Here is a 23,061-nt window from a genome sequence, read left to right as displayed (position 1 = left end):
CAATGAGCCGTGTTTTTCAGGCACAGCAGGATAGATGGAGAAACACACAAACACAGCTTTAATTACTTAGATTAGCTCCTGATGACCAGACATGCTTTACAGTTAGAATATTTACATATCACAGTAAACTGTTTTCTGGCTTTAATTGCTGGAATCGACATAATCATATTTAATTGTAATATGAGAATCAAGTTTTGCAATAATTTACCCTGCATGTCAATAATAAAATTATTGGTTGATTATGAATGTGTGGCAGTGTTTCGCTTTATTTATTCAATAAATAAAATATTAAATAACAGTATTCTATTTTAACATAAAATAATAATTCAAGATGTTTTCTAGCAAAAGCATCTTCCAGCAGCCACTTTCCATCCTGTCAGGGAATACAACAGTACATCTCCCTAGCAATTAGTGGTTGCCAAGCAGTTGCCAACTGGTCTTCAGGACAGTATGAAAAGGCTCTAAAGCAACTTTGTTCTGTCTGGCATCCCCCTGTCCTTTGTGCTTACAGTTAACGCTTTGCCCCTAAAATGAGTATATTTGGGATATACACTCTACACTGTGATATCAAAAAGGGATAAAAGTAGTGTTTAATACAAGCATCTACCAGTGTAAACGTATGTATGTCTGACAGCAAAATTAGTAAAGATGTAACAGAAGCTACCAACTTCAATGAGAAGCTAGCACCAGTGAATGTTAGCTTAAAACCACAACTTAGAATATAATACGCACGGATTAAATTTATTCAAATCTGATGTGCTATTTGGTGAGATTTAGTTTAGCTGCTCAGAGGATATGATTACCACTGACTGTACAAAACTAATGGATTACAGTCGACCTCCGATATTTGTGGGGGTTAGGGACCACAACCGCCTGCAAATAGCTGAGATCTGCAAATACTTGAAATCCCATCTAAAACGTTTATAACTGGTTATTTTAATAGCTCAAACACCAAATATACTATCACCCTAATGAAAATAATTACTTTAGATATGCTTTCTATGCTTTCCAAAAAATCAGTGAATAGGCAAATTTTCCACAAATAATTTTATTCGTTCCACAGAAAAATCTGGGAGTAGGTGATTCTGCAGATACCGAACCACGAAGAGGTGGAGGTCGACCGTACTGCCCTTGGACAACACCAGGCGATACTAAGCTAACAAGCTAACAGGCTGCTAGCCATACCATCTCATTTAACCTTAGGAGAATGGTAGAAAACTGCAGCTCTAACTCCCAAAGAAACAAAGCAATGTGAATGCTCCACATGGCAAAAAAACAATTTTTCAAACTTTGTAAAAATGATATAAATTTGAATAACATACCAAGAGCTATTCTTATCTAGCTAATAAAATAATATAATCTTCATTTTGTAATTTTGCATGCACATCTTATCTCAGCTGGAGACATTTAATCAGAAGGAGAAAGCTGAAAGGCTTAAGGTTGACCTTCTTAACCTGACTCTCCTGAGTTTCTTCTGGGTCAGAAATAGCCTTTAAGGCAGTGGTCCCCAACCGTTTTTGCACCATGGATCGGTTTATGTCGGACAATATTTTCACGGCCTTTAAGGTGTCACGGATAAATACAACAAAATAAAACCAGTATGGGTACAAAAAAAAAGAAGATTTATTCATAACACATGGGAAAAGACCCAGGGAAACCGAGTTAACGATAACTATTTTAAAAAGTAACGCTAAAAACCCGATAAAAACCCTGAAAACCATGAATTTCACACCCGAGCTTGAACTCTCGCGGCCCGGTACCAAACAACTCAAGTATTATACTATCGCCCATCCTGTTCATGGCCCTGGGGTCCTGGACCGCTTCTTTAAGGGGTGGCTGAACCATGTATGGTTAGCATACTGAACTGGGAGTAGGTTTCGACAGAAACGTGCATTTTCCTGTTAGCTGAACATTTGATAGTTGTATGTTGTCAGGGGGATGGGGTGAAAAATTCCTCAGTGCAGAAAAATCCCTGCTTTTCTTTCCATACTGCAAAAAAATCTGTCAAGAAGAAGCTTAATATATACATGCATGCTCTTTTCTCCAAGGTGACTGAGGACTTTGGTCAAGCTGCCTCCCCATGTGTGGTTGAAGGCAGGGTCACATTCTCAACACTGATTAGAACCTCATTATTTTCACCTCTTACCATTGAGGGTTGTAGAGGCAAATCCTACAGATCAGCTGACCGTCACATGCTTGCATAAGAGGACTTTATCTGGATGGTTCTGGACATGCAACATATTTCCAAATTAGCCCTCAATCACTCAATCATTTAAAATGTGCTCTTAGAAGAAGAATATTCACAAACAATATGGACATCTACATATCTTGCAAACAGTGGGAGTGATGTAAAAGTGCAGATTTTTATGCTACAGCTCAAGTTCCCAGGACTTTTTGGAAGCCATCCAAATATTCAAAGGAGCTTTCAGATGCAGTCCACAGTTGAAATGGGCAGAGCGACTAACACAGTTGGATGTGTGATAAAGCCATTTCTCACAGCGGGGGAAGAAAAAGTAGCAGGAATTTTCCAGTTCATCAAGTTTATGAGTTTTTTGGGTTTATGTTCGTATTTCAAAATGCATTACAGGTTGTTACTTGCACGTACAGATTAAAAAAATACCACTGAAGGCTAATTTTTTTTGTATAGTAAAATTTTCGCATCATTAAAAAAAAATATTTTAAATATTGGCATTATACATAAAAATGTACCCTCACGAATATTTCTGATTAGTAAATGCAACCGACTCCATAAGCTCTTCTTGATACTAGACACTTTGCAGTTCTTTCAGACTTTCCCAAGGGGTCAAATATATATTTCAAGGGTTGTGGGTAACATGTGCAGCAGGGTCTCACAGAAGAAAGCTCACATTTTGTGACAGAAAAGATCTTTGTTTTGTTTTTTTGTAGTCTTGCGAATTCTTGGATAATTTCCTCCATGTAGGCCTCCAAAATTATAAAAAATTTCGAGCATAAACATTGTGTAGAAATAAAGATATTCATGAAAACTTGATGTTTTTTATGATTTTTTTTTCTTTCATATTTTAGTTTTATTTACATGTTTGAAAAAAATATATAACGAATAAAACAGTCACACATTAAATACACAAACTGAGAGATAACCTTGTCTTCACTGTTAGTACACCCATCACATCTCCTTTTTCAGTATTTGCTGTTTTTCATATTTTGTCTTTTAACTTTTAACACTACAATCCCATTTAAAATAAACTCACCGATTAAATCTTCTTGCTGTTTGATATCATGCAGCTAGTGCAGCGGTCCCCAACCCCTGGGCCTCGGACCGGTACCGGTCCGTGAGTCGTTTGGTACCGGGCCGCGAGAGTTGAGGCTCAGGTGTGAAATGTATAGTTTTCAGGGTTTTTATCGGTTTTCAGCGTTATTTTGTTATCATTTTTATTGTTTACTCGGTTTTCCTTGGTCTTTTCAAGTGTGTTATGAATAAATGTTCTTTTTTTCGGTACTGGTACTAGTTTTATTTTGTTGTATTTATCCGCAACACCTTAAAGGGTAGTCCATGAAAATATTGTCGGGCATAAACCGGTCCGTGGCGCAAAAAAGGTTGGGGACCACTGAGCTAGTGTACAGTCACAGAGCAGTGAAAGTGAACCAGAACAATACATGCACTGTCCTTGCATGCAAACAAAGAACTGAACCTCACCGTAAAGCTGTAATTGTACAATGAAAAGACCGAAAAAAGAAAGATTTGCTGCCCACAGCGCGGGTCATGTGTTGACCTCTGGTTACTATTGTGGCGATGGCTTTGAATAGCCAGGGAGGCGGTCAAGCAGAAAATCAAACGAACAATGTATGGTTTGGGGGAAGACATGATAATGAAAGAACATCGTGTTCTGTGGATTTGTTTGGCTGAAGAAGCCAATAATCCACTGTGTTCACACATGTGGAGGATTGACAGAAAATGACCTGGCTCACATTGCTGATGGAAGAAGAACTCCGGCCTATTTCTCAAAGAAGCTGGCACTCTGATACAGACATTGTATTCATTTGTGGTTACTCTGCATTGTTCTGTGTATCTTTTTGGTAATACGCCTCTATAGTTGCTTTGTGTCTGCTTATTGTGTTAAGTCTCCATGTGGTTATTTTGGGTCTCTTTGTTTTGTGTTTCTCTGTATTGACTTGCTGACAGTCCGTTCATGCACAGCAGAGTGAAGTGCCAAACAGTGGGACAATTTCCTGACTTACACTTTGTGTTTAGGTGCAAGGACCTGCAGCTGCATTTGTGCATACATACAAATGTATGTCCAGTGTAACTGAATATATATACACTGACATGAGAAAGGTGGTGGACTGAGGCGGGAGTCCTTAGCTAACCTTTGCTTTCCTCTGGACTGAGAGTCCTTCTGGCAGCTCTCCATGGACTGAAGTACAGATTTAGATTAAAGCAGGCTTGCCTTTCATCAGAAAATCTTCCACGCTGTGTTATTCAGTAAAGCTTAATCCTACATCCATGTTGACATTTTAACACACAGGTCAAAAATCTTTTGTCTGGTAGTTTGTCCTTTATTTTTTTATAAACTTACATACTCAGAGACCAAGAGAGCATTCTCAGCATTAATTTAATCTAGTTTATTTTAATCTGACAGATTCTCTGAGCGAATCTTCTAGCAATAAATATTAACCTGCACCTTTTATGACCCCTAGTGGTCAAAACACAAAGGGGTGGAATCAAGTGTTTCTGAATTCGAGTGTCCCATTACCATCGCTATCCACAGCCTGATACTGTCGCACTGTGAGTTTCTATATACTTTGTATAAAATTGTATGTTTTCCACCATGCACTGCTCTTTAAATGAGATTTCCTTCAGGAAAATAAGCCAGCCAGTTTTCTCTCATTTTATTTTATATATTAGTAGAAAATTTCAGTACAAACATCAACAACAAAACTGTTTTGTGAACAGATCATAAATCATCATTCCCATAAATGTAGTGAAGAAGTGCATAATTTCAGGGAGGTCATGTGGTTCAACTCTAAACCTGCTCCGTACCTTGCATCCGAACATCTCCGATCTGAAGGGAGAACAGTGTTTTAATATAAAATGATATTTATACAGAAAAAGAGTAAGGCATAAAAATAAGAGAAAAATCACCTGAACATGAGGAGGGGCACTGAGCACGTACGTAACAGCATTGGCAACATCTGTTACTTCCAGAGACTGTCAGAGAAGTGAAACGTGATTAATGACTTATTATTTGAGTTACCACATCAACAGTACATCAGGTGTAGGAATAATTATTTTACCTTGTATGCAGAGTATGCACCAGCTGCTTTATTAGGATTGTTTTTGTAGAACCGTGACAAAAATTCTGTCTCCACCAAACCAGGAGAAATACACTGCAAAAAAGAGTGGATACTGTGTGTGAGGGTCTCATCACAGTAATGTTGGTTTTAAAGTGACTTTTGGAGCTGCCTACAGTGTTTTTAAAGCCTTACTGTGGCTCGGATATGGCTGTTTTCTGCACGCAGCGCCTGCCGCAGGCCCTCTGTCAGGGCGGTTACAGCATACTTTGTGGCGGTGTAGAAATGTAGATCAGGATTGGTAATTACACGATGTCCGCACATGCTGCAACAGATTTATAAACCGTTAACCAGGTGAGCATTAAACAGCAGCATTAAACAGCATGCATTAATGTGCAAGTAAAGTAACTCTTTTAAAGTCATGTCTCAATGATGTAAGAAACACGAGGCCTACAAAGCTGTTTTGTTGATAGTTAACTGGAAATATTCAGGTTCTGGATTGCTGATTGGCCACCATAAAATACTGCATGGGATTTCTGCTTATTAATTATGAAGACTAAAAAACCTTTTCCCCAACGAGATCTTTAAATCAGGTGTCAGTTATTTTGCTTCCTAAATGTAGTAATACTAATATGCTGATAAAATGCTGAGCTGCAGACCTTTATTACTGCATGAGTGACACTTGTCATTAGACTAAAGAGTCTATAATAAGTGGAATTAGATATCTGCATTGATTCTGTTTCTGGCTCTGCTTTTAAAATCAAGGCTGCACTGGGAGATTCTGGGACAGTTAAGAAGTAAATCCATCCCTTCATCTATTTCCTACTGCTTATCCAGGGCCAGGTTGCAAAGCAGCAATCTGAGCAGAGATGCCCAGACCCCACTCTCCTTCCACTGTCTGGCTCTTTCCTCAGTTGGAGTCAGCAGCACTGCTGCAGAACCTGAGCTGTAGGTTGTGGTGAGCCCGACTAGACTGAGTCAGTATGTTTTAATCTTGTTCACTAGCCCCATCTGAGAATTTTGGCAAAAAATTCTCAGTTTTGGCAAACGGGGATCAGACCGCCAGGGTCTCTGCCCCTGACCAGAATTGACTAACTATGGCCTCTGCTGTTGATGTAGCTCTTTTGGGCCCCCATAAGCTAAGGCCCAGCCACCTGGTAGTTTCCCTCTTGTAAAATGTGACTTTGTTGTAAGTGAAAACATAATAATTTTAATAATAATAATGATACAGGTTGATATCACCAATAAAAATATCGAACCCGTTTATGTTTACGATGTGTCCATCATCCACATTTCTCTCTTTCATCGACTGATACGCTTCGCGTGTGCAGATACTGAGAGCAAGAACATTTACCTGCAAGAAAAAAAAACAGAAAACAAAATATCAGGAATCAGCACATTCTGGTTGATGCACTTGCTTGTTGCTTCTTGCATACAGTGGGTGAAAAACGGTTATAAGCAGCTTCAAAAACTATTAATGAGTCAGTTTAAGAGCTGTAGTCACTGAGAGGTTAATGCACACTGATCAGCTACAATATTAAAACCAGTGACAGATGATGACATGTTTCACTTTTTTACAGTTCAAAGTTCTGCTGGGACATTATTCCTGTGAATGTTACTTTTGATAAAACGCTACAACAAATATTATATTTCTACAATAACTCTGAGCTCTTACATCCATCATGTTCTTCCAGCCACGGGTTTTGCCGTTTAGCAACAATTCTGGATGAGCCAAGCCAGCATTGTTGATGCACACGTCCACGCCTTTGTGCTGCTCTTTGATTGCTGCAAACATGGCCAGAATCTCCTCTTCTTTGGTCAAGTCACACTTGAAAGGCACCAAAACACCAGGGTAGCCGGCACTCTGACAGTCTGCTGCCAGTTTCTGAAACCAAAAAGAAAAATTGACACACTTCAGAATCCACTTTGTGTTTTTAAGGTTTATGAATCTACTATTCAAATATACTAAGTTACTGTAAATTCACTGATTTGACTTTCCAGTTTGCATATCATCCACAAACAGTTGCCTGTGTTTGGATGTTCTGCCCATTTTTGAGTTTTGCTTCTTTCATGGATCTACTAATGATTTTGTAACAGCAGGCACATGATGATGCCTGCAAAAGCATTTTGTCTGGTTTTGTCTTGAGGTGTGTTTCAAACAGTTCATGCATTTTATCAAGGAAATTAAAAAAAAACCCACTTTACTAATTCAAGCTCTTAATTTATTCTTGGGAGATGTCACTGTAGCTCAGGGCTGGACTGGGACAAAAAAAGATGGTCCTGGCATTTTTGGTCCAGGCAGCCCGCCATGATCCACTCAGAAAATAAATAAATAAATGAATAAATAAATGTATATATCCTGCCTACACATATTATATATATATTCCCTTTTGTTTGATTGTTGATATTGAAACAATAGAACAGAATAGATTTGTAGATGTCACATCAATGTAGTGGCGGCCAGCCACCCTGTTTAGCCATGTTTAAAGTGGTATGAATCCTGTAAAATGCTACCATTCATATCATTATGCTCTGTTTAGAATGTCCACTGACATTTTCAGTACCTTACTAGAAAGCATCCATCAAATACATGAAAAACTACTTTGTGTGAAAAATAACTTTTGTTTTCCCACTAACTTCACTTTCTGCCCCCTCATTCTTCCTCTTCTTCTGCAACCTCCTTGTTCTCTCTCTCCATCCTCCTCACTCATCTAGAAATTAGAAAATGACAAAAATCTAATCTTTAAATAATTATTATAAGAGCAACAGGGGGATCCACGATAACAGGACAACACACTGAGTAGACGTGTGGGTAAAACAGAAGCTACAGCTTTATAATTTTTGATGAATTTAATCGCTACAGCCATTAAAAGACTGATCCATAAGAATTTATAGCAATATTTAAACTGAATGCAGGCTGTTGCTAGATGCTGACAGGTTACATCATTTTGACCTGCTGTCACCTGGAGCTGGAGCTGTACTGTACACAAACACTGAAGCCCAATTTGACCAGAATAGGAACAGAAATATTTAACAAACAAAAATAATAATAAGTACACCAGCTTCTTAACTTGTGATATCCCAGCAGACTAGTGGATCGGAAGGGTAAAATTAGCTAATAATCTCTAGTGATTTATATACAGTCTGAACTTTTACTCTATTTCAGTTGAAGTGTGTTTTAAATCTGCATCACTGATTTGTGCCATGAAACTATTTCTTTATCGTCTTTCTGGCAGCAACTAAAGTCTGTAACAGAGAGACTGTAACATCATGAGAGAACAACACTGGACATAAAATTTGTTTCCATTTTATCCTGTTCTGTCCTCAATAGAAAAGTTATGATAATATAACATTTGAAGATAATACTACTATTATTATAGTTATTTTTAGGGGTAATCTGATAAAACTTCACACCCCAAAAAGGGTCTTATCTCGCCCCTGTTGTTTTCTCTCAGCTTTTCAGCTCCAACTTTTCGACACTTATTTCACCCTTACCTTTTTCTACAAGCGAGCAAGGAAATTTTATTGGGCAATCCAGTGTCAGTAATTAAAATGAGCCAATGGGTTGCTGTCAGTGCTTGTACGCCGGTGCGCAGCGGCCCTTCTGGCCGGTCCATCTCTCCAAAAGTGTGTCGGCCAACCGGGAAAATGCCAGGTGTGTCAGATTACAAGTCCAGCCCTGCTATAGCTGCACTTTGTTAAGATTGTTGATTGTGGCTAATCTTTGACAACATCATTATGTTTCAAAGTTCAACAACCAACAGTGCATATCATCTACATACAGTATGCTGACGGATTGTGTGCCAACTTAAAGAATCATTAACCACAGAGTTGTAAATTTCAAGAAAACAAAGGGCACAAAAGAGGATTTTCACCGTTATGTTTTAAATTTTAATATTCTGGCTTTTGCTAGCTTCTTATAAAAACTCTGTAGATGTAAATCAAAAGTAGTTTAACTACAAACAAAAAACAACAACGAAGAATAGCGTTTTCCCCTGCATAATAGTAACTTTAACAACCAAAATGTATTTATCTTTACATTAAATGCAGAAATTAAGTTTTCCCTTTATAGCATACCAGAATCTTTTCGACGTCCCTGGCGCAGCCCATCACTTTCATACCGAGTCGGACCAGCTCTACCGCTACAGCCGCCCCAATCCCGACCGAGGCTCCGGTCACCAGAGCCACTCTGCCCCGCCAGCGCTCCATCACAGTCCAGACAACGATAACCTGCTACACCCACGAAAGCCCCACAATTATAAAGATAGGGATGCTGAGTCTACAGCAGAGACCCCAGAGCTCTCATGGACCTGTCACAAAAGCGTGAGCTGTGAACCCTGTGAACATGACTATGAACGCCCAGAGCGCTTAAAAACAGTCGTCTCTGTGCTGCGTTCATGACATCAGCAAACTGTAGGAAAACATTTAAATCGGTTTTTTTGTTGCTTCTCTTGAAAATTATACTACAATCTATTTACTCATATCCATCAAATGAAAACTAATTTAATCTCAATTGACCTATCTAGAACTGTAAAAGACCAACAAGACCATAAGAGCCTTCATCAAGAATTTAATGGGGAAGTGGCGAACAATGCTACAGGCCAACCTCAAGCCAAATACACAAATCTCCATCAAGTGCTGCTCGGCATAGGCCTGAACCCCCTTCAGCAAAATCATTAACAAGACTCGCTACAGATAACGTCTGAAGCAAAGGAGCAAATGTCAGCAACTTCCTCTACATGGATGACATCAAGCTTTATGTCAGGAGTGAATGAGACACCGATTCACTGATCCACACTACTAGGATCTACAGCTATGACAACATAGCCGAGATCGAAATACACTAAGTGATAGATGCAGGCCTGGTCTATCAAAATGTTCTTTTCTTTTTTAATCAGGTTCGTACAGCTGTTGTTGGGCTAGAACATCTTAGTTGCAATGTAGAAATGAAGTTACCTTTTAGCTATTAGCTTGTTATTATCAAATTGCTTTAACCATGAGCCATTTATTTTTCCCTGAGTCTCTTCCTCTCTCTACCTTTTTCGTTAACTACAACTTCCTCTGTTTCTTCCTCACTCTCTTGTTGGGACTGCTGGTCCTCTCTCCATGGCTAATGCTGTGCCTCTATTCTGAGCGCACATAAATAATTTTTGCAAATGTTGCATTTTAAGGAGACAATTATTTTGAGCAAACAAAATTCATTTCAGTGTTTGCTATTATACATATACACACACAATAACTGCCATTCTCGCTCAGTTGTTGGCATTTGCTCTTGCTCAGATCTCTGCTCTGTGTGCTCTCAGTATGTCGCTTCTGCTGTCAACATCTCTGCTCCCTGCACACTCAACTTCTGCTCTTCTTCTGTGGTGGTCCATCAGTGTCTAATTGCTAAATAGATTAATTGAATTATGTAAAGCAATAAATCATATTAAATTCCTTTTAACGATCACTCCTTATTTAACTGTTTTTATACATCTTAGAGCACAAATAGGAAACTCAGAATGAGGCCAGTCATTTCATGGACAATTTTTATTTGAAAATCACTCCCATTCACTTTTTAGACTCTTTAACTCTTTACACATGTCACATCAGAATTTTGAAAACAGACCTGATTTGTTTGACACAGTAATATATAAAGACAGCTATATTTTTGTTCAGTCAGCACAAACTTCTACAGGCCATAGTCAAAGTCAGGGTTCCCATCAAGGAAGGTCTTGTAGAAGGCCTTGTGGGCATCTACGCTGTACATGGTGGCTTTAACAGCTGGATCCTCCCGCATGCGCTCTGTCCACTTCTTCAGCTCAGGTGTACCATCCAGACAGCTAGAAGACAAAAGTAAATTACAGCATGTGAACCCACATTTGTTTGCAAAACATCCAGCAGACAGGAAATAAATATAAGATATTCAGTAGATGCTACAAAGGAAGAAAAGCTCAAATTAGATATTAAACTGTTACTTTAGTTGTGTTACAGTTTTGCAGATTGGGCACTGTTATTTCTTCATTTGAAAGGAAGAAAAATAAGTCCACATGGAAGAGGTAAACCTTTATGGAACAACAAGATCTGGAAAACCTACTGTTGCAACTCAAAGGTCTCCAGCCTCTCAAACCACGGCCACATCATGTAGTCGATCATTGTTATAGAATCGCCACCAAAGAACTTGGTCTTCTTGTTAACGAGGTCCTAGAAATTGAATGTTACATTTATTAGAGTTGCATTTAATACTCTAAAATAACCAAGTATAGATAATCTTAATAATCCTTTGATTAGTGATTATGATTGGCAAACAAAGTTGCAAGCACACTCATTCACACACAGTCTTTCAAATTATATGTTTATGTGTAAAGAAACTAGAAGCATCAATTGTGTCACCTACCTCGTTCAATTTGGAAAGCTTTTCTTTCAGTTCAGCTTCCAGTCCGGAGACATCCTGACCATTCTTTCTCCCTGATGAGATCCTGTAAAAATATCCTATCCTCTAAAACACTGACATTAAACTGATTATTTGGTGATTAAAAAACAAAATATAAAGATTTATGTGCAAGTTTCCATGTGACCTACTTTGGAAAAGTGCTCCAGCATCATTTTTTGCTGAGCCTTAGCAAAGGGAGAGGAGGGAAACAGCTTCTTTTCAGGGTAAACTTCATCCAGGTATTCACAGGTGATGGGTGACTCGTATATCACCTCACCAGCAGGTGTCTCCAGTGTCAGGACAATCCCAAATGGATTCTTTTTAAGGTACCACTCAGGCTTGTCTGCCAGATGGACATTTATGATTTCATGCCTGAAACACAAAAACAGGTTGCACATACGTGTTTAAGTAAAGGTTAGGATTGTCATGACTTTCCATTCGTAAAGTAAAGCAGAATAAAGAGTAGTCTTACTTGATTCCTTTGGCTTTGAACACAAGTCTGGTCCTCTGGGCAAAAGGGCAGAACCTCATGCTGTAAACCCTGATGTAGTCTTTAGGGACTGGGCCAGGGGCAGCGCTACCTGAGGGATACAAAAAACCTTCATCCATAAGAAAAAACAGCTTGGAGAAGAAGTTAACTTGTGTTTTCAGGCCAGTAATGCAACATTTTAAAATGCTGAATTGTTTTAATGTATCCATTGTGCTTTCCCATTAGGAAAGCACAAAATTCACACAATGTACAATAAATTAAAGGAATTTTATAGTTGTCAGTTTGGAACATGTTGTGCTTCCACAAGGGCAAAGTGAATTTTATATTTGTTATTAGCAGGTGGGCCCCATGTTTATAGTTAAATGTAAGGATTTTAAATCATTACAATACATTCCTATTTTAATTTTACACAACATCCCAAGATTTTTGGAAACGAACTGTGTATAAAAATGTGAAAAGAGCACCTTCATTAACATTACAAATACCGCCATGGTAATATTTATATACTGTATATATAATGTAGACTTTAAATGGATGTTGTATATTTACATATTTGTACCCTTTCTTTAGCAGGAAGAAGTAATTTTCTGACATCTGTGTGTTTTTAGAGAAGCCACAGTGTGTCACTATTTGTTCTGACTTTTTTTTAAAGTCGTTTTCAGTCGCATGCTTTTAATCGTCACGAATAATATCAATATTGACCTAATTAAAATGCATGGCTTTGTAAAACTGCAACTACACCCTCACCACAAGCTAGGTAAGGGAACACGACAGAACTCAGGGAGCAGAACGGTTCAGGGAACGGAACAGCGCTTACTGCATTTCAGAGGCTTCACTTAACGCAGTAATATCTTAAAGTCTTACCTTTAGCGAGATGCTTTTCAGCAGACGCGTTGGCACCTGAAGTAATGAATGAGACAAAAAGAAGACGGGCTGTGAAGACTGAGCTCAGATTTTCACGAGTGAATAGTGCGGCTGAAGTTCTGAATACACTGCGATGTGCGTGTATGAGAAGTCTGTGTTGTTCTTAGAAAGAGGACTCTTTTTCCCAGAAAGCTAAACAAGCCACACGTATTTTCTCTTTTTCTGATTGTGTAGGCTATTATCATGAACTTTAACATTTGAAATCCTACATTAGACCTGTAGAGAAATGAGGTGTGTCAGTCTGAAAATTGACCTTGATGTGTATTTTCTGGAACATTAATGAAAGATTTTGAGTTCGTGCACATTGTGGCTTCACAATGTGCACGAACTCAAAATCGTGCTTAAAATAGCACTTTAAACTTAAAATAACCACAGAAATTAGAGTTTAGTGTTTTAAAGTCATTATTAAAAACATGAGTCAACATTACTGAAGTGACACTTTAACGATGCTTCATATCACCGTGTTTATGATGATAAAACATGTTCTCTCATTAGTAGTTGTCTGCGCTGTCACTTGTCATGAAAATGTCCTGAGCCAGGGTTCCTCTTCAATTACCATTGATCATTAATAGGACGCACAAAAGATTTGTTGCATTATCCCCATAAACAACACGCTTTTATAGAAATTATTGTGACACAAATATTTAGATTCTTGCTTCACAATGTGCACGAACTCAAAATCTTTAGTTTCATATTCATAAAGTATCGCAAAGAATACATTTATACCATTGTATGAGCTACACTTCTTGTAAAAAAAAAACAAACTGATTGGTAATGCGTTTGAGAAAAAGCTCCTGCTGTGACATTCCTTCTGTGAGGACACACACACACACACACACACACACACACACACACACACACACACACACACACACACACACACACACAGAGAGAGAGAGAGAGAGAGGGAGAGAGAGGGGGGAGATCATTAATACCAAGGATTGGAGCCGTTTTTGGATTTTCACCTGTTGTTGGCTTTAATATAAACAGTCACATAAAATTCATTCCAGTTTTTTTGCCTTTACTTCAATTAAGATGTTTCTTTAAATCTACAACAGCTTCCTTTTCAAAGAAGTTTACTGACATAGTAAGGAAGTAGCTAGGGACCTCAGTAAGTATGAGCAACAATAGCTTAGGGACAGTTTCTACAATAAAGAGGATTTCATCATCTGCTGTTCGTCAAAAGGTGCCGTATTAAAAACAATTCAGCAGACCCTCAGAGTGCGGATACAAACTGTTTTCAGCTGTAGAGGTAGAGGTACGCTTCATGTACTTATCAACATACAGTTTAGCAGAGTGGATTAGAGTGCATTGGTGCTTGGGCCTCTTTTATTTAGCACGGTTATACCATTGTGAATTTAGCTATATGAATATGCTCAAGAGTCTATCATATGTTTGACATGCAACTAAAAATTCGAAAATATATATTTTTTAAATCAGTAACTTTGCAAATTTAGAGGAATTGTTTTCGGACAACATATGTATCACATTTTAAACAGGGTTTGAATAATCAGCACCGACATACAGACATTTATGCCCTGGGTATAACAGACATGCTTACCTTGTGAAAGGCCCTCGGATTTCTTGGAGCAGAGAAACACTCTGTATTGTTGCTTTTCTCTATTGTATAAGCAGCGCCCGACTGTCAGAAACGCTCTGTGCGGGTAGCAAAGTCGGCTCCAACGCACATTCAGGTGAAAAAATAAAAAGTTAAAACGATATACCTTGCGGCAGTTGTGAAGTGCTGAGGAAAATACTGTGTGTCTGATGGGGTGTTTTTATATAGGTGGGGCTACTTTCAGTTGACCTCTGAGATGTAGAGATAAACGAGCACGATGTAAGGAAGAAAGGTGGAAAGCCTTTGGAGACTCTGTTGGACAAGGTTTCTGTTGGCCTCTGACATGATAAGATAAGATAATGGAAGTAACTGTTTGTTTGTAATTAAAAAATGTGGAATGTATGGAACTACAGTTGAGATGGGTGCTGGGATGCTCTTGATAAGGGAGCCTCTTTTGTTGCTTCATACCTTTTTACAGACTGTTGGGAGCCTAACTGCACCCCCTCTGTCTAACTGTTACAGAGTGTGACTAGGTGTGAATATGTGTTTTTTAGAAGTATCACAGTTTATTTCTAAAAGAATACATGTTGTTTGTGGTGCTCTATTTAAAACTATTGGCCTGTGAAACTTTTAGAAAAGTGAAATGCCCCTAAAATAGTTAAATCACCTATGTGTAATCATCGAGTCTAACTGTTGCAGACTAGTAGATAATTATAAGACTAGTTGCATTAAAGCCACATTGGGGTTGATACAGCGCTAGTGTGAATATGTACGTTTAGAAGTATCACAGTTTATTTCTAAAGGGATACATGTTGTTTGTGGTGGTCTATTTAAAAACTATTAGCCTGTGAAACTATTAGAAAAGTGAAATCTTCCTAAACTAGCTAAATTAAATGCTGTGTGGGAATACACGGTTTTTAGAAGTATCACTGTTATTTGCGGCCCTCTGTTTGAAAACTATTTGCTCCTAAATAGCACTGAAGAAAATGCAAAAGTCTCCTAACTAGTTAAAATACCCCTAAAGTAGTTAAATTAAATCATCTATGTCTAAATAACAGAACTCTGAGACCTATACAATCCTTTAAAAAGAGTTTAATTAAAACACATAATGGTTTCATTAAATATTACTATTAAACACATGTAAACTCATATGACCCCAGGACCCACATGCACGTGCAAAAAGTCCGTTCTCGCGCACGTGCACACGCACACGGACGCGGAGGGGGATAGGGGAGGGGGGAAATGCCCGCGGGGGTGGGGGGAGAGGGGGGTGTGGGGGGGGGGGGGGGGGGCAAAAAAAGTATAGGTATATTACTACTAGTGTACATTCTTTTTTGTGATGCATGTGTGGGAATCACCTGCTGGATGAATTCTCTGAACTTCGGGCTGAAGTGTGTTTGTGTAGGCTAAAATAACAATCTTAGAAATAATTCCTTGACTAATCTATTACAAAACACATATTGCATACATGACCCTGCTTTCTACAAAGTATTTATTACCTTATTTCTTATGAATTTGCAGTAAAGAGAAACCACATTGTCCACTGTGACAGGCTGTGCTCTTCTGATTCAGTCATATAAAGATCATTATTGTAATAGACAATACTCATGTCAACAGTGACTCAGCTGGTCTACATTTACATTTAAACCATCAGGACAGATTATGTAATGCTCATAATGACTTTGCAAATACATCACTCCCTTACTTGACATGCAGACGGGAGGAGCCAGGGATCCGATCAGCAGGTGACCTGCTCCGATCCCTGGCTCCTCCAGTCATCCAAGTATCCTTGGGCAAGATACTAAGTCCCCAAATTGCTCTCCGATGCTTCCATCAGAGTATGAATGTGTCTGAATGTATTTAGGAAGCACTAAGAGTAGAAGAAAGTGCTTGGTTGAATGGGTGTGATTGGGTGAATGTGGCATGTTGTATAGAGCGCTTTGAGTACTCTGGGAGAGTAAAAAAGCACTATATAAGAATCAGTCCACTTACCATTTAACAAAGATGACTGGTGGCGCGGGACACAGCGGCCACTCTGGACCAAATAGTGTCTTGGTGGTTCCATTGCACCGTCTTGTGTCTCTATCGTCTTGTTCTGTATAGTCATGCACTGTCTTGCCTTTTCTATTTTTCAATTTTGCACATTCCACTTTACGCAGTTCTGTGTTTGTCTGTTATGTTTCATCTGTAGCACCGGGGTCTTGGAGGAATGCTGTCTCATTCCACTCTGTACTGTACCACTGTACATGATTCAAATGACAATGAAAGCCACCTGAACTTGAACATCAACATCAACATGACTAACCATGACATTGCAACAATGCTGCCCCTTTTGTTTCCTTCTGACATTCCTCCCTTTATTTGCTTGAGTCAACACACCTTAATTTGATTCAGGTGTGTTGACCCTGGGTATTATCTAAAACCTGCAGGCCACCGGCCCTCGAGGCCTGGACTTCGACACCACTGAACTAAAAGTGGGATATTACTGCCTGCATCTGCTGTATGACCGAGGCAGCAAACAGTCTTCCTTTGTTTTAGCTTTCACACATGGATCAAAAATGTTAGTGGAAAAGTACACGACACACAATGATTGTGCTTACTATTATTGCATTTTATTGACAGTTTTGAACTCAAGGAACAAGGTCTGTTCCAGTCCGGCTCTCTTCGTCTCCACTCGACTGCTTTCACTATATAGAGAAACGGAAAGAGACACCGTGATCAGTCAATCGCCACCACCTGTAGCTCACCTGCTTCCTGGTACCGCCCCCTTGAGCTCACTGCACCACTCCTCCCCTGCAGCTGAGCTAGGGACCACACCTCCACCACAGCTAGCAAAAGAGATGTGCATAAAGCGCATTCAAATTCCTCCCTGAGTGGTTCATAACCCCACAAACAGCTCTCCACACCATTGCTGGGTTTGCCAGCATAGATGCCCCCTCATTAGGTTTACTGGCTAATGCACAACAGGTGTGTCAGTCACCTCACCTGACACTGCTGCAGCTGAACCCAAAACCACACCCCACTATGACAAGGAGAAAAGTACTGACACGTATACAAGACTGAAGGAGGAAAAATGGAAGCAAGGAAACAGAGACATGGAATCAGTGGGGAATACTGGAGTAACAATACGAATAGGAGCCAGTCTTCTAAGAAATAACAAATCAAAACTAAAAAAAAAACCATCACAACGACCCTGGACCATGACATTTTTTTCAGCATGGTTGGGTTTGTGTTGACGTTATAGAGGCAGCTCTCCCCCTGCATGGACGCATGCAATTAATCTTGTTTTTGTGTTTATGGAAACAGTTTAAGGCAATTTTTATTTAAGATATGGAACACTGCCATTAGATGGTAAATGTGTATTTATTACATTTTAATAAACATAGTACATGTGTAATATTGATTTAACATAGATAGTATTGATGCTAACAATGAATGAACTGGTCTAAACATCAGGAGAGATTATGTAACACATATTCATAATGAATTGGCAAATATGTCGCGCCCTTTCCTTACATTGCCTAATACACAAACATGACTTATCGTCGCAGCAAGCTGACGTAGTTCAGATGGATATATAAATGCTTCCCGGCACAGGACAGTTAAAGATCCGTCACTCTCTCTCTCTCTTCGTATTTCTTTCGTGTGTGTTGCAAGTTGCTGGACTGTGATGGAGCGCTGGCAGGGAAGAGTGGCTCTGGTGACCGGCGCCTCGGTTGGGATTGGGGCGGCAATAGCGGTAGAGCTGGTCCGGCTCGGTATGAAAGTGGTGGGCTGCGCCAGGGACGTCGGCAAAATCCAGGTTTGTTTTGAAGTGAAAACTCCTTTTCAGCAAAGAGCAACAGCTGCATTTTTTTAAAAGTGTTTTTGTGTGTGTTTTTTTATTTGTTTTGTTTGTTGTTGGGGGATATGCATACTCATGATTATGTTGATACAGCAAAAATGATGAGAGGCTGGACAGTAGCAGATTTTATGGCAGTTAAATAAACCTGCAGAACGAGCTTTGCAACACATAATCCACTGTAAGACTGAAATGAACTATAAGTCTTTGTAAAGTTTTTTTTCTTTTACCGCCGTTATACAGTATTATAATATTGCATGCTGACTGTTTGGTAAATCAGATTCAATGTAAAAGTTCACTGCTAATAGATTTTCAGTTAAGTCCAGCACAGAAACAGAAAGCTGGGCAAAAATTAACTGACGACACATGAAGGATTTAGAGTTTAACGGCTTGAAGAATATTTGTATATTATGCAAGTCCTGGTTTCAACTGTCTTTCTTTGTTCTCTCGATATAGCCAAACAAAATGAATCCGTATGATAATGAATATAATGCATGTATTTATAGATATAGCACTTTTCAAAACCCTTCTTTGAGGATCAACAAGGTGAGAAACATTGGTAACTAAACTGCAGAATAAACTGTGGGGAAAATTACAGGTTTTTTTTAAATAACAATTTGAAATGAATTGTAAAGTGAAGGACTTAAAAGCAGGACTCAGCCCAGGTTGAATGATAGAAAACACAAACAATATGACAAAGACTACAAGAAGAAGGACTGGACTATTTGTACACATCCAGCAGCTTAACTGTTTACAGTCTACAGTTTTCCACATATGAAATGAGTGATCTTCCTTGTGAGGGTCTCGGTTATAATATACTGTCAGAATGTTTTCATGTTAAAATAGTTTTTGTTTTTTAAGGTACTGTACAGCAGGCTTGGTGAACCAGTGAGGGCAGGATGTGTTCAGACATGGGATTTCCAGTTTTGGACAAATTACTGAAATGAGTTGTGAAATACAAGCTCAAAACTTAAAGCAAATCTTAAACATATTTACAGTAACCTTACATATACATTTGAAGGGCAGTGTTATACGACACTAATGTTATTTTGAAGCTGAACCTCTGTCATCGTTTCCTTTTTGGTTTCAGAAACTGGCAACAGAGTGTCGGAGCGCCAGCCACCCTGGTGTTTTGGTCCCATTCAAGTGTGACTTGAGCAAAGAGGAGGAGATTCTGGCCATGTTTGCAGCGATCAAGGAACAGCACAAAGGCGTGGACGTCTGCATCAACAATGCTGGCTTGGCTCACCCAGAGCCGCTGCTAAACGGCAAAACCAACAGCTGGAAGAACATGATGGATGTAAGAGCTCAGAAATGTTTTAGAAAATCTGCAGCTGTGTGAAAGTTGAGAAATGGCTTCGCCAGCAGAACACTGAAGTGAACTTCAATGATCACTCTAACGTTGACTCATCCGTAAGCTAAGAAAGAACGCTTAGTTTTATCACCGTAGTAGGTAAATTACTACAACAGAAAACAATCGGAAAGCAACCCAGCTCATAATATCACAAAACTAAATAGCTGAGAAAGGTGAAAAAAAATAAATAAATAAACAAAAAATACACAAAAGTGGGTAAAAAAAAAATATTGAAAAAATACAAGAAATTTGTTCATTCAAAATATTGTCGTTACTATTTTCTGCGGTTTTTGCAGTTATTTAATCTAAACAAACTATTCAAAATTTTGCTTTTTTTATATTTTGAATATTTAAATTTTGATGTTTAATGTCACTGTCATGGGGAAAAATTTCAGCTGCAGCAGACTTATATATGACAGACAGAAAAAAAATATTTCAATGTAAATAAACCAGTGTGACCAGTTTTCCAACAAGTCATCCATTAATCACACTGTAAATCACATTTTGTGTAAAAGTTCACTTTAAATAGGTGGGGTACATTATGCTCAGTTTAATCCATCCCAAAAACAGGAAGTATTCTTCAACCGAACTCATGAATCATCTGAATTACAAAATTATTACACAATTTGACAAAACTCAGAGTTAAAAAGGTACACAAGTGGCCAAAAACTACTTAATGCTTCTTATGCACAAGAAACAAAGAGTAAAGGAGTCATTTGGAAAGTGTTGATTTTCCTGGTTGTTTATTTCACTGCTTGGTTTCTTACAGGTGAATGTTCTTGCACTGAGCATCTGCACACGGGAAGCTTATCAGTCAATGAAAGAGAGAAACGTGGACGATGGGCACATCATAAATCTCAACAGGTGCAGTTTTATTTGTTGATGAATAATGATGGGATTTGTGAAGTCTGTTGACTTAATCATCAGAAAAATATCTTGACCATTACCATCATGATTGTCCAGGACTCTTTAAACCCTTTTCACATCAAATATTTGGTTAACAGGAAAAGCACAGATGGTGGTATTAACAATACTGCTAGCTCTTTGACATGGAGATTATTAACAAGGCAAGACACTGTTAGGCCTTTTACACATATTTTCCATTGTTATTGTTCTTTTTTTATCTTATTCATATCCCCTGGTCTGACCTGATGTAGACTTGTGAGAGTTTCCTAACATAGGCTAGATTTTTTTTTAAACCTTAAAGCAGCACCCAGTGAAAGTACAAGGGGTCTAGTACCACGTCTTACTGTACAAAATGGATTATGCTGAAAGGTAATTTATGGACTTTTTAGTCCAGTTACACCAAATTACATGTTGCCTACAGCATAAGCTTCTTTTACCCAACATGCACAACACCAAATCCTGGATCAGACAATAGAATAAAGCCACCATTGTGTATTTACCTATTTATTTTATTTGTTATACTGTTAAAAAGGTCTGTAGCTCTCTGTTATTAAAACATTTAGGAAGCAAAAAGAGTCAAACCCCATGTCAGGGGTTCACTAGTATAATAATTAGTTTAATTAACTGTTAATTTGAAAAAAGTGCCAGACAGTAGTGAAAAATGTCTATCACAATATCCTAAAACCTAAAGTGACATCTTCATTTTAATTAATTGACCAACCAGCAATTCAGAACCTAAATATGATTGGGGATTTTTCTCATATGAAGATCTGAGATCAGATCACTGTATCAGTCTTGGTAAATGCTGATTTGGTAACAGCTTGTAAACCTTCTGTTGCAGCGTGTGTGGACATCACGTCTTACCTGTTGCTGATCTGCATTTCTACACCGCCACCAAGTATGCTGTGACCGCTCTGACTGAGGGCCTGAGACAGGAGCTGCGTGCAGATAAGACCCATATCCGAGCCACGGTGAGTATTTAAAAGACACCAATTGACTCCAAATGTGTCTTTAATACCAAGATCGGCTGCTTTGAGACACATACACATTGTTTACTGAAGTTTCCATTTTTGTTTTTTCTCAGTGCATTTCTCCTGGTTTAGTGGACACAGAATTTGCAGCACGGCTCCACAGTGAAAATCCCGAGAAAAAGGATGGGATATATGCTGCGTATAAGGTAAAACCATTAATCCTACATTTTGTGTATTTGATTTGATTACTCAGATAAAAAATAATTTAAGCATTTTTTCACTTCTTTGACAGTCTTTGGAAGCAAAAGATATCGTCAGTGCTATCGCATATGTGCTCAGTGCTCCTCCTCATGTTCAGGTTTGTAATTTTCACTTTTACAACTGTTTTTTGACTCATTGGATTTTGCTCTGCAACATTCTTATTATCACAAGTTTACTTATAATAATAAAGCATTATTTAACTTTTTTTCAGATTGGAGACATTCACATTGAAGCTGTGTAGCACAAGTCACTGAAGTTGTTCCCTCGGCAACCGCAATATTTTTGTGGCCTTCCTGTTTTCAAAATGGCCTCTGAGGATGTTACTATCACTGTGTGTTTCTTCAGTCTCTTTGACAAGTTGCATCATGTGCTGTGTCATATAATCTTACGCCTTAACTACATTTATCAGGGTGCTGAAACATTTGTACTGAAAAGTTTGAATGTATGAAATAAAATGATTTTCAGGGGACATTTATTGCGCTCCAGTATTTATTATTAATATATAGATGATATTTCATTTAAAAAACAGTTTATGATGGAAAGAATTCAACCAGTATAAATTATAAAACAATAAAAAATTCTGAAATATACATTTAACTACTCAACATAAATCCCTTGGGTTTATTTCAGGACAGGCAGCATAAAAATCTACTACCGGTAAATTAAATATCCCAAATTTTATTCTATTGCCTTTATTCTGAAAACACTAAAATAATAATAATATAGAATATATATATTCTATATTATCCATCCATCCATTTTCTTTCGCTTATCTGGGGTCAGATCGCGGGGGCAGCAGCCCAAGCACAGAAGCCCAGACCTCTCTCTCCCCAGCCACCTCCTCCAGCTTATCCGCGGGAACGCCAAGACATTCCCAGGCCAGCCGAGAGATCACCTGATGAAGCCAACAGAACCACATCATCTGCCAAACGCAGAGATGACATCCTGAGACCACCGAAGTGAAAGCCTTCCGCCACTTAGCTATGCCTAGAAATTCTGTCCATAAAAAAATAAGGACAGAATGGCCCGTAACAATGGGCCAGACACTCCATACTCCCGGAGCACCCCCCACA

General features: G+C 38.6%; 3 protein-coding genes across 3 annotated transcripts; 1 reads left to right on the top strand and 2 right to left on the bottom strand.

The window, feature by feature from the left end:
- Positions 1–4,892: 4,892 nt before the first annotated feature.
- On the bottom strand, positions 4,893–9,605 carry LOC113036205 (dehydrogenase/reductase SDR family member 11-like). The gene is made up of 7 exons (XM_026192374.1): positions 9,349–9,605; positions 6,947–7,156; positions 6,531–6,625; positions 5,467–5,596; positions 5,275–5,367; positions 5,123–5,188; positions 4,893–5,042 (listed from the first exon to the last, which is right to left on the bottom strand). The coding sequence occupies exons 1-7, from the start codon at positions 9,478–9,480 to the stop codon at positions 5,004–5,006; spliced, it is 765 nt and encodes a 254-aa protein (XP_026048159.1). The 5' UTR covers positions 9,481–9,605; the 3' UTR covers positions 4,893–5,003.
- Positions 9,606–10,942: 1,337 nt separating this feature from the next.
- Positions 10,943–13,059, bottom strand: LOC113036347 (glutathione S-transferase omega-1). Its single transcript, XM_026192645.1, has 6 exons — positions 13,038–13,059; positions 12,156–12,264; positions 11,833–12,055; positions 11,648–11,749; positions 11,348–11,454; positions 10,943–11,093 (listed from the first exon to the last, which is right to left on the bottom strand). Exons 2-6 carry the CDS (start codon positions 12,212–12,214, stop codon positions 10,943–10,945), a joined length of 642 nt encoding a protein of 213 aa, XP_026048430.1. The 5' UTR covers positions 12,215–12,264; positions 13,038–13,059.
- A 5,172-nt stretch (positions 13,060–18,231) lies between these two features.
- On the top strand, positions 18,232–22,457 carry LOC113036304 (dehydrogenase/reductase SDR family member 11-like). Its single transcript, XM_026192552.1, has 7 exons — positions 18,232–18,457; positions 19,587–19,796; positions 20,620–20,714; positions 21,598–21,727; positions 21,841–21,933; positions 22,020–22,085; positions 22,200–22,457. Exons 1-7 carry the CDS (start codon positions 18,326–18,328, stop codon positions 22,227–22,229), a joined length of 756 nt encoding a protein of 251 aa, XP_026048337.1. The 5' UTR covers positions 18,232–18,325; the 3' UTR covers positions 22,230–22,457.
- The last annotated feature ends 604 nt before the right edge of the window (positions 22,458–23,061 follow it).

The sequence above is a fragment of the Astatotilapia calliptera genome, chromosome 14, assembly GCF_900246225.1.
Source record: "Astatotilapia calliptera chromosome 14, fAstCal1.2, whole genome shotgun sequence".
NCBI lineage: Eukaryota > Metazoa > Chordata > Actinopteri > Cichliformes > Cichlidae > Astatotilapia > Astatotilapia calliptera.
Note: the sequence above shows the minus strand (reverse complement) of the source record. Positions and strands in the feature narration are given on the sequence as shown.

Bases quoted from the DNA above. Each gene is read 5' to 3' on its own strand.
- LOC113036347 (XM_026192645.1), bottom strand. From the start codon at position 12,214: ATGAGGTTCTGCCCTTTTGCCCAGAGGACCAGACTTGTGTTCAAAGCC. The intron at 11,750-11,832 runs GTAGGTCACATG...TCAGTGTTTTAG, and splicing joins TGCTGGAGCACTTTTCCAAA to AGGATAGGATATTTTTACAG. The intron at 11,455-11,647 runs GTAGGTGACACA...TTCAATTTCTAG, and splicing joins AGCTTTCCAAATTGAACGAG to GACCTCGTTAACAAGAAGAC.
- LOC113036304 (XM_026192552.1), top strand. From the start codon at position 18,326: ATGGAGCGCTGGCAGGGAAGAGTGGCTCTGGTGACCGGCGCCTCGGTT. The intron at 19,797-20,619 runs GTAAGAGCTCAG...GGTTTCTTACAG, and splicing joins GCTGGAAGAACATGATGGAT to GTGAATGTTCTTGCACTGAG. The intron at 21,728-21,840 runs GTGAGTATTTAA...GTTTTTTCTCAG, and splicing joins AGACCCATATCCGAGCCACG to TGCATTTCTCCTGGTTTAGT.
- LOC113036205 (XM_026192374.1), bottom strand. From the start codon at position 9,480: ATGGAGCGCTGGCGGGGCAGAGTGGCTCTGGTGACCGGAGCCTCGGTC. The intron at 5,368-5,466 runs GTAAGGCTTTAA...TCTTTTTTGCAG, and splicing joins ACAGCCATATCCGAGCCACA to TGTATTTCTCCTGGTTTGGT. The intron at 5,189-5,274 runs GTAAAATAATTA...CTTCTCTGACAG, and splicing joins GTGCATACTCTGCATACAAG to TCTCTGGAAGTAACAGATGT.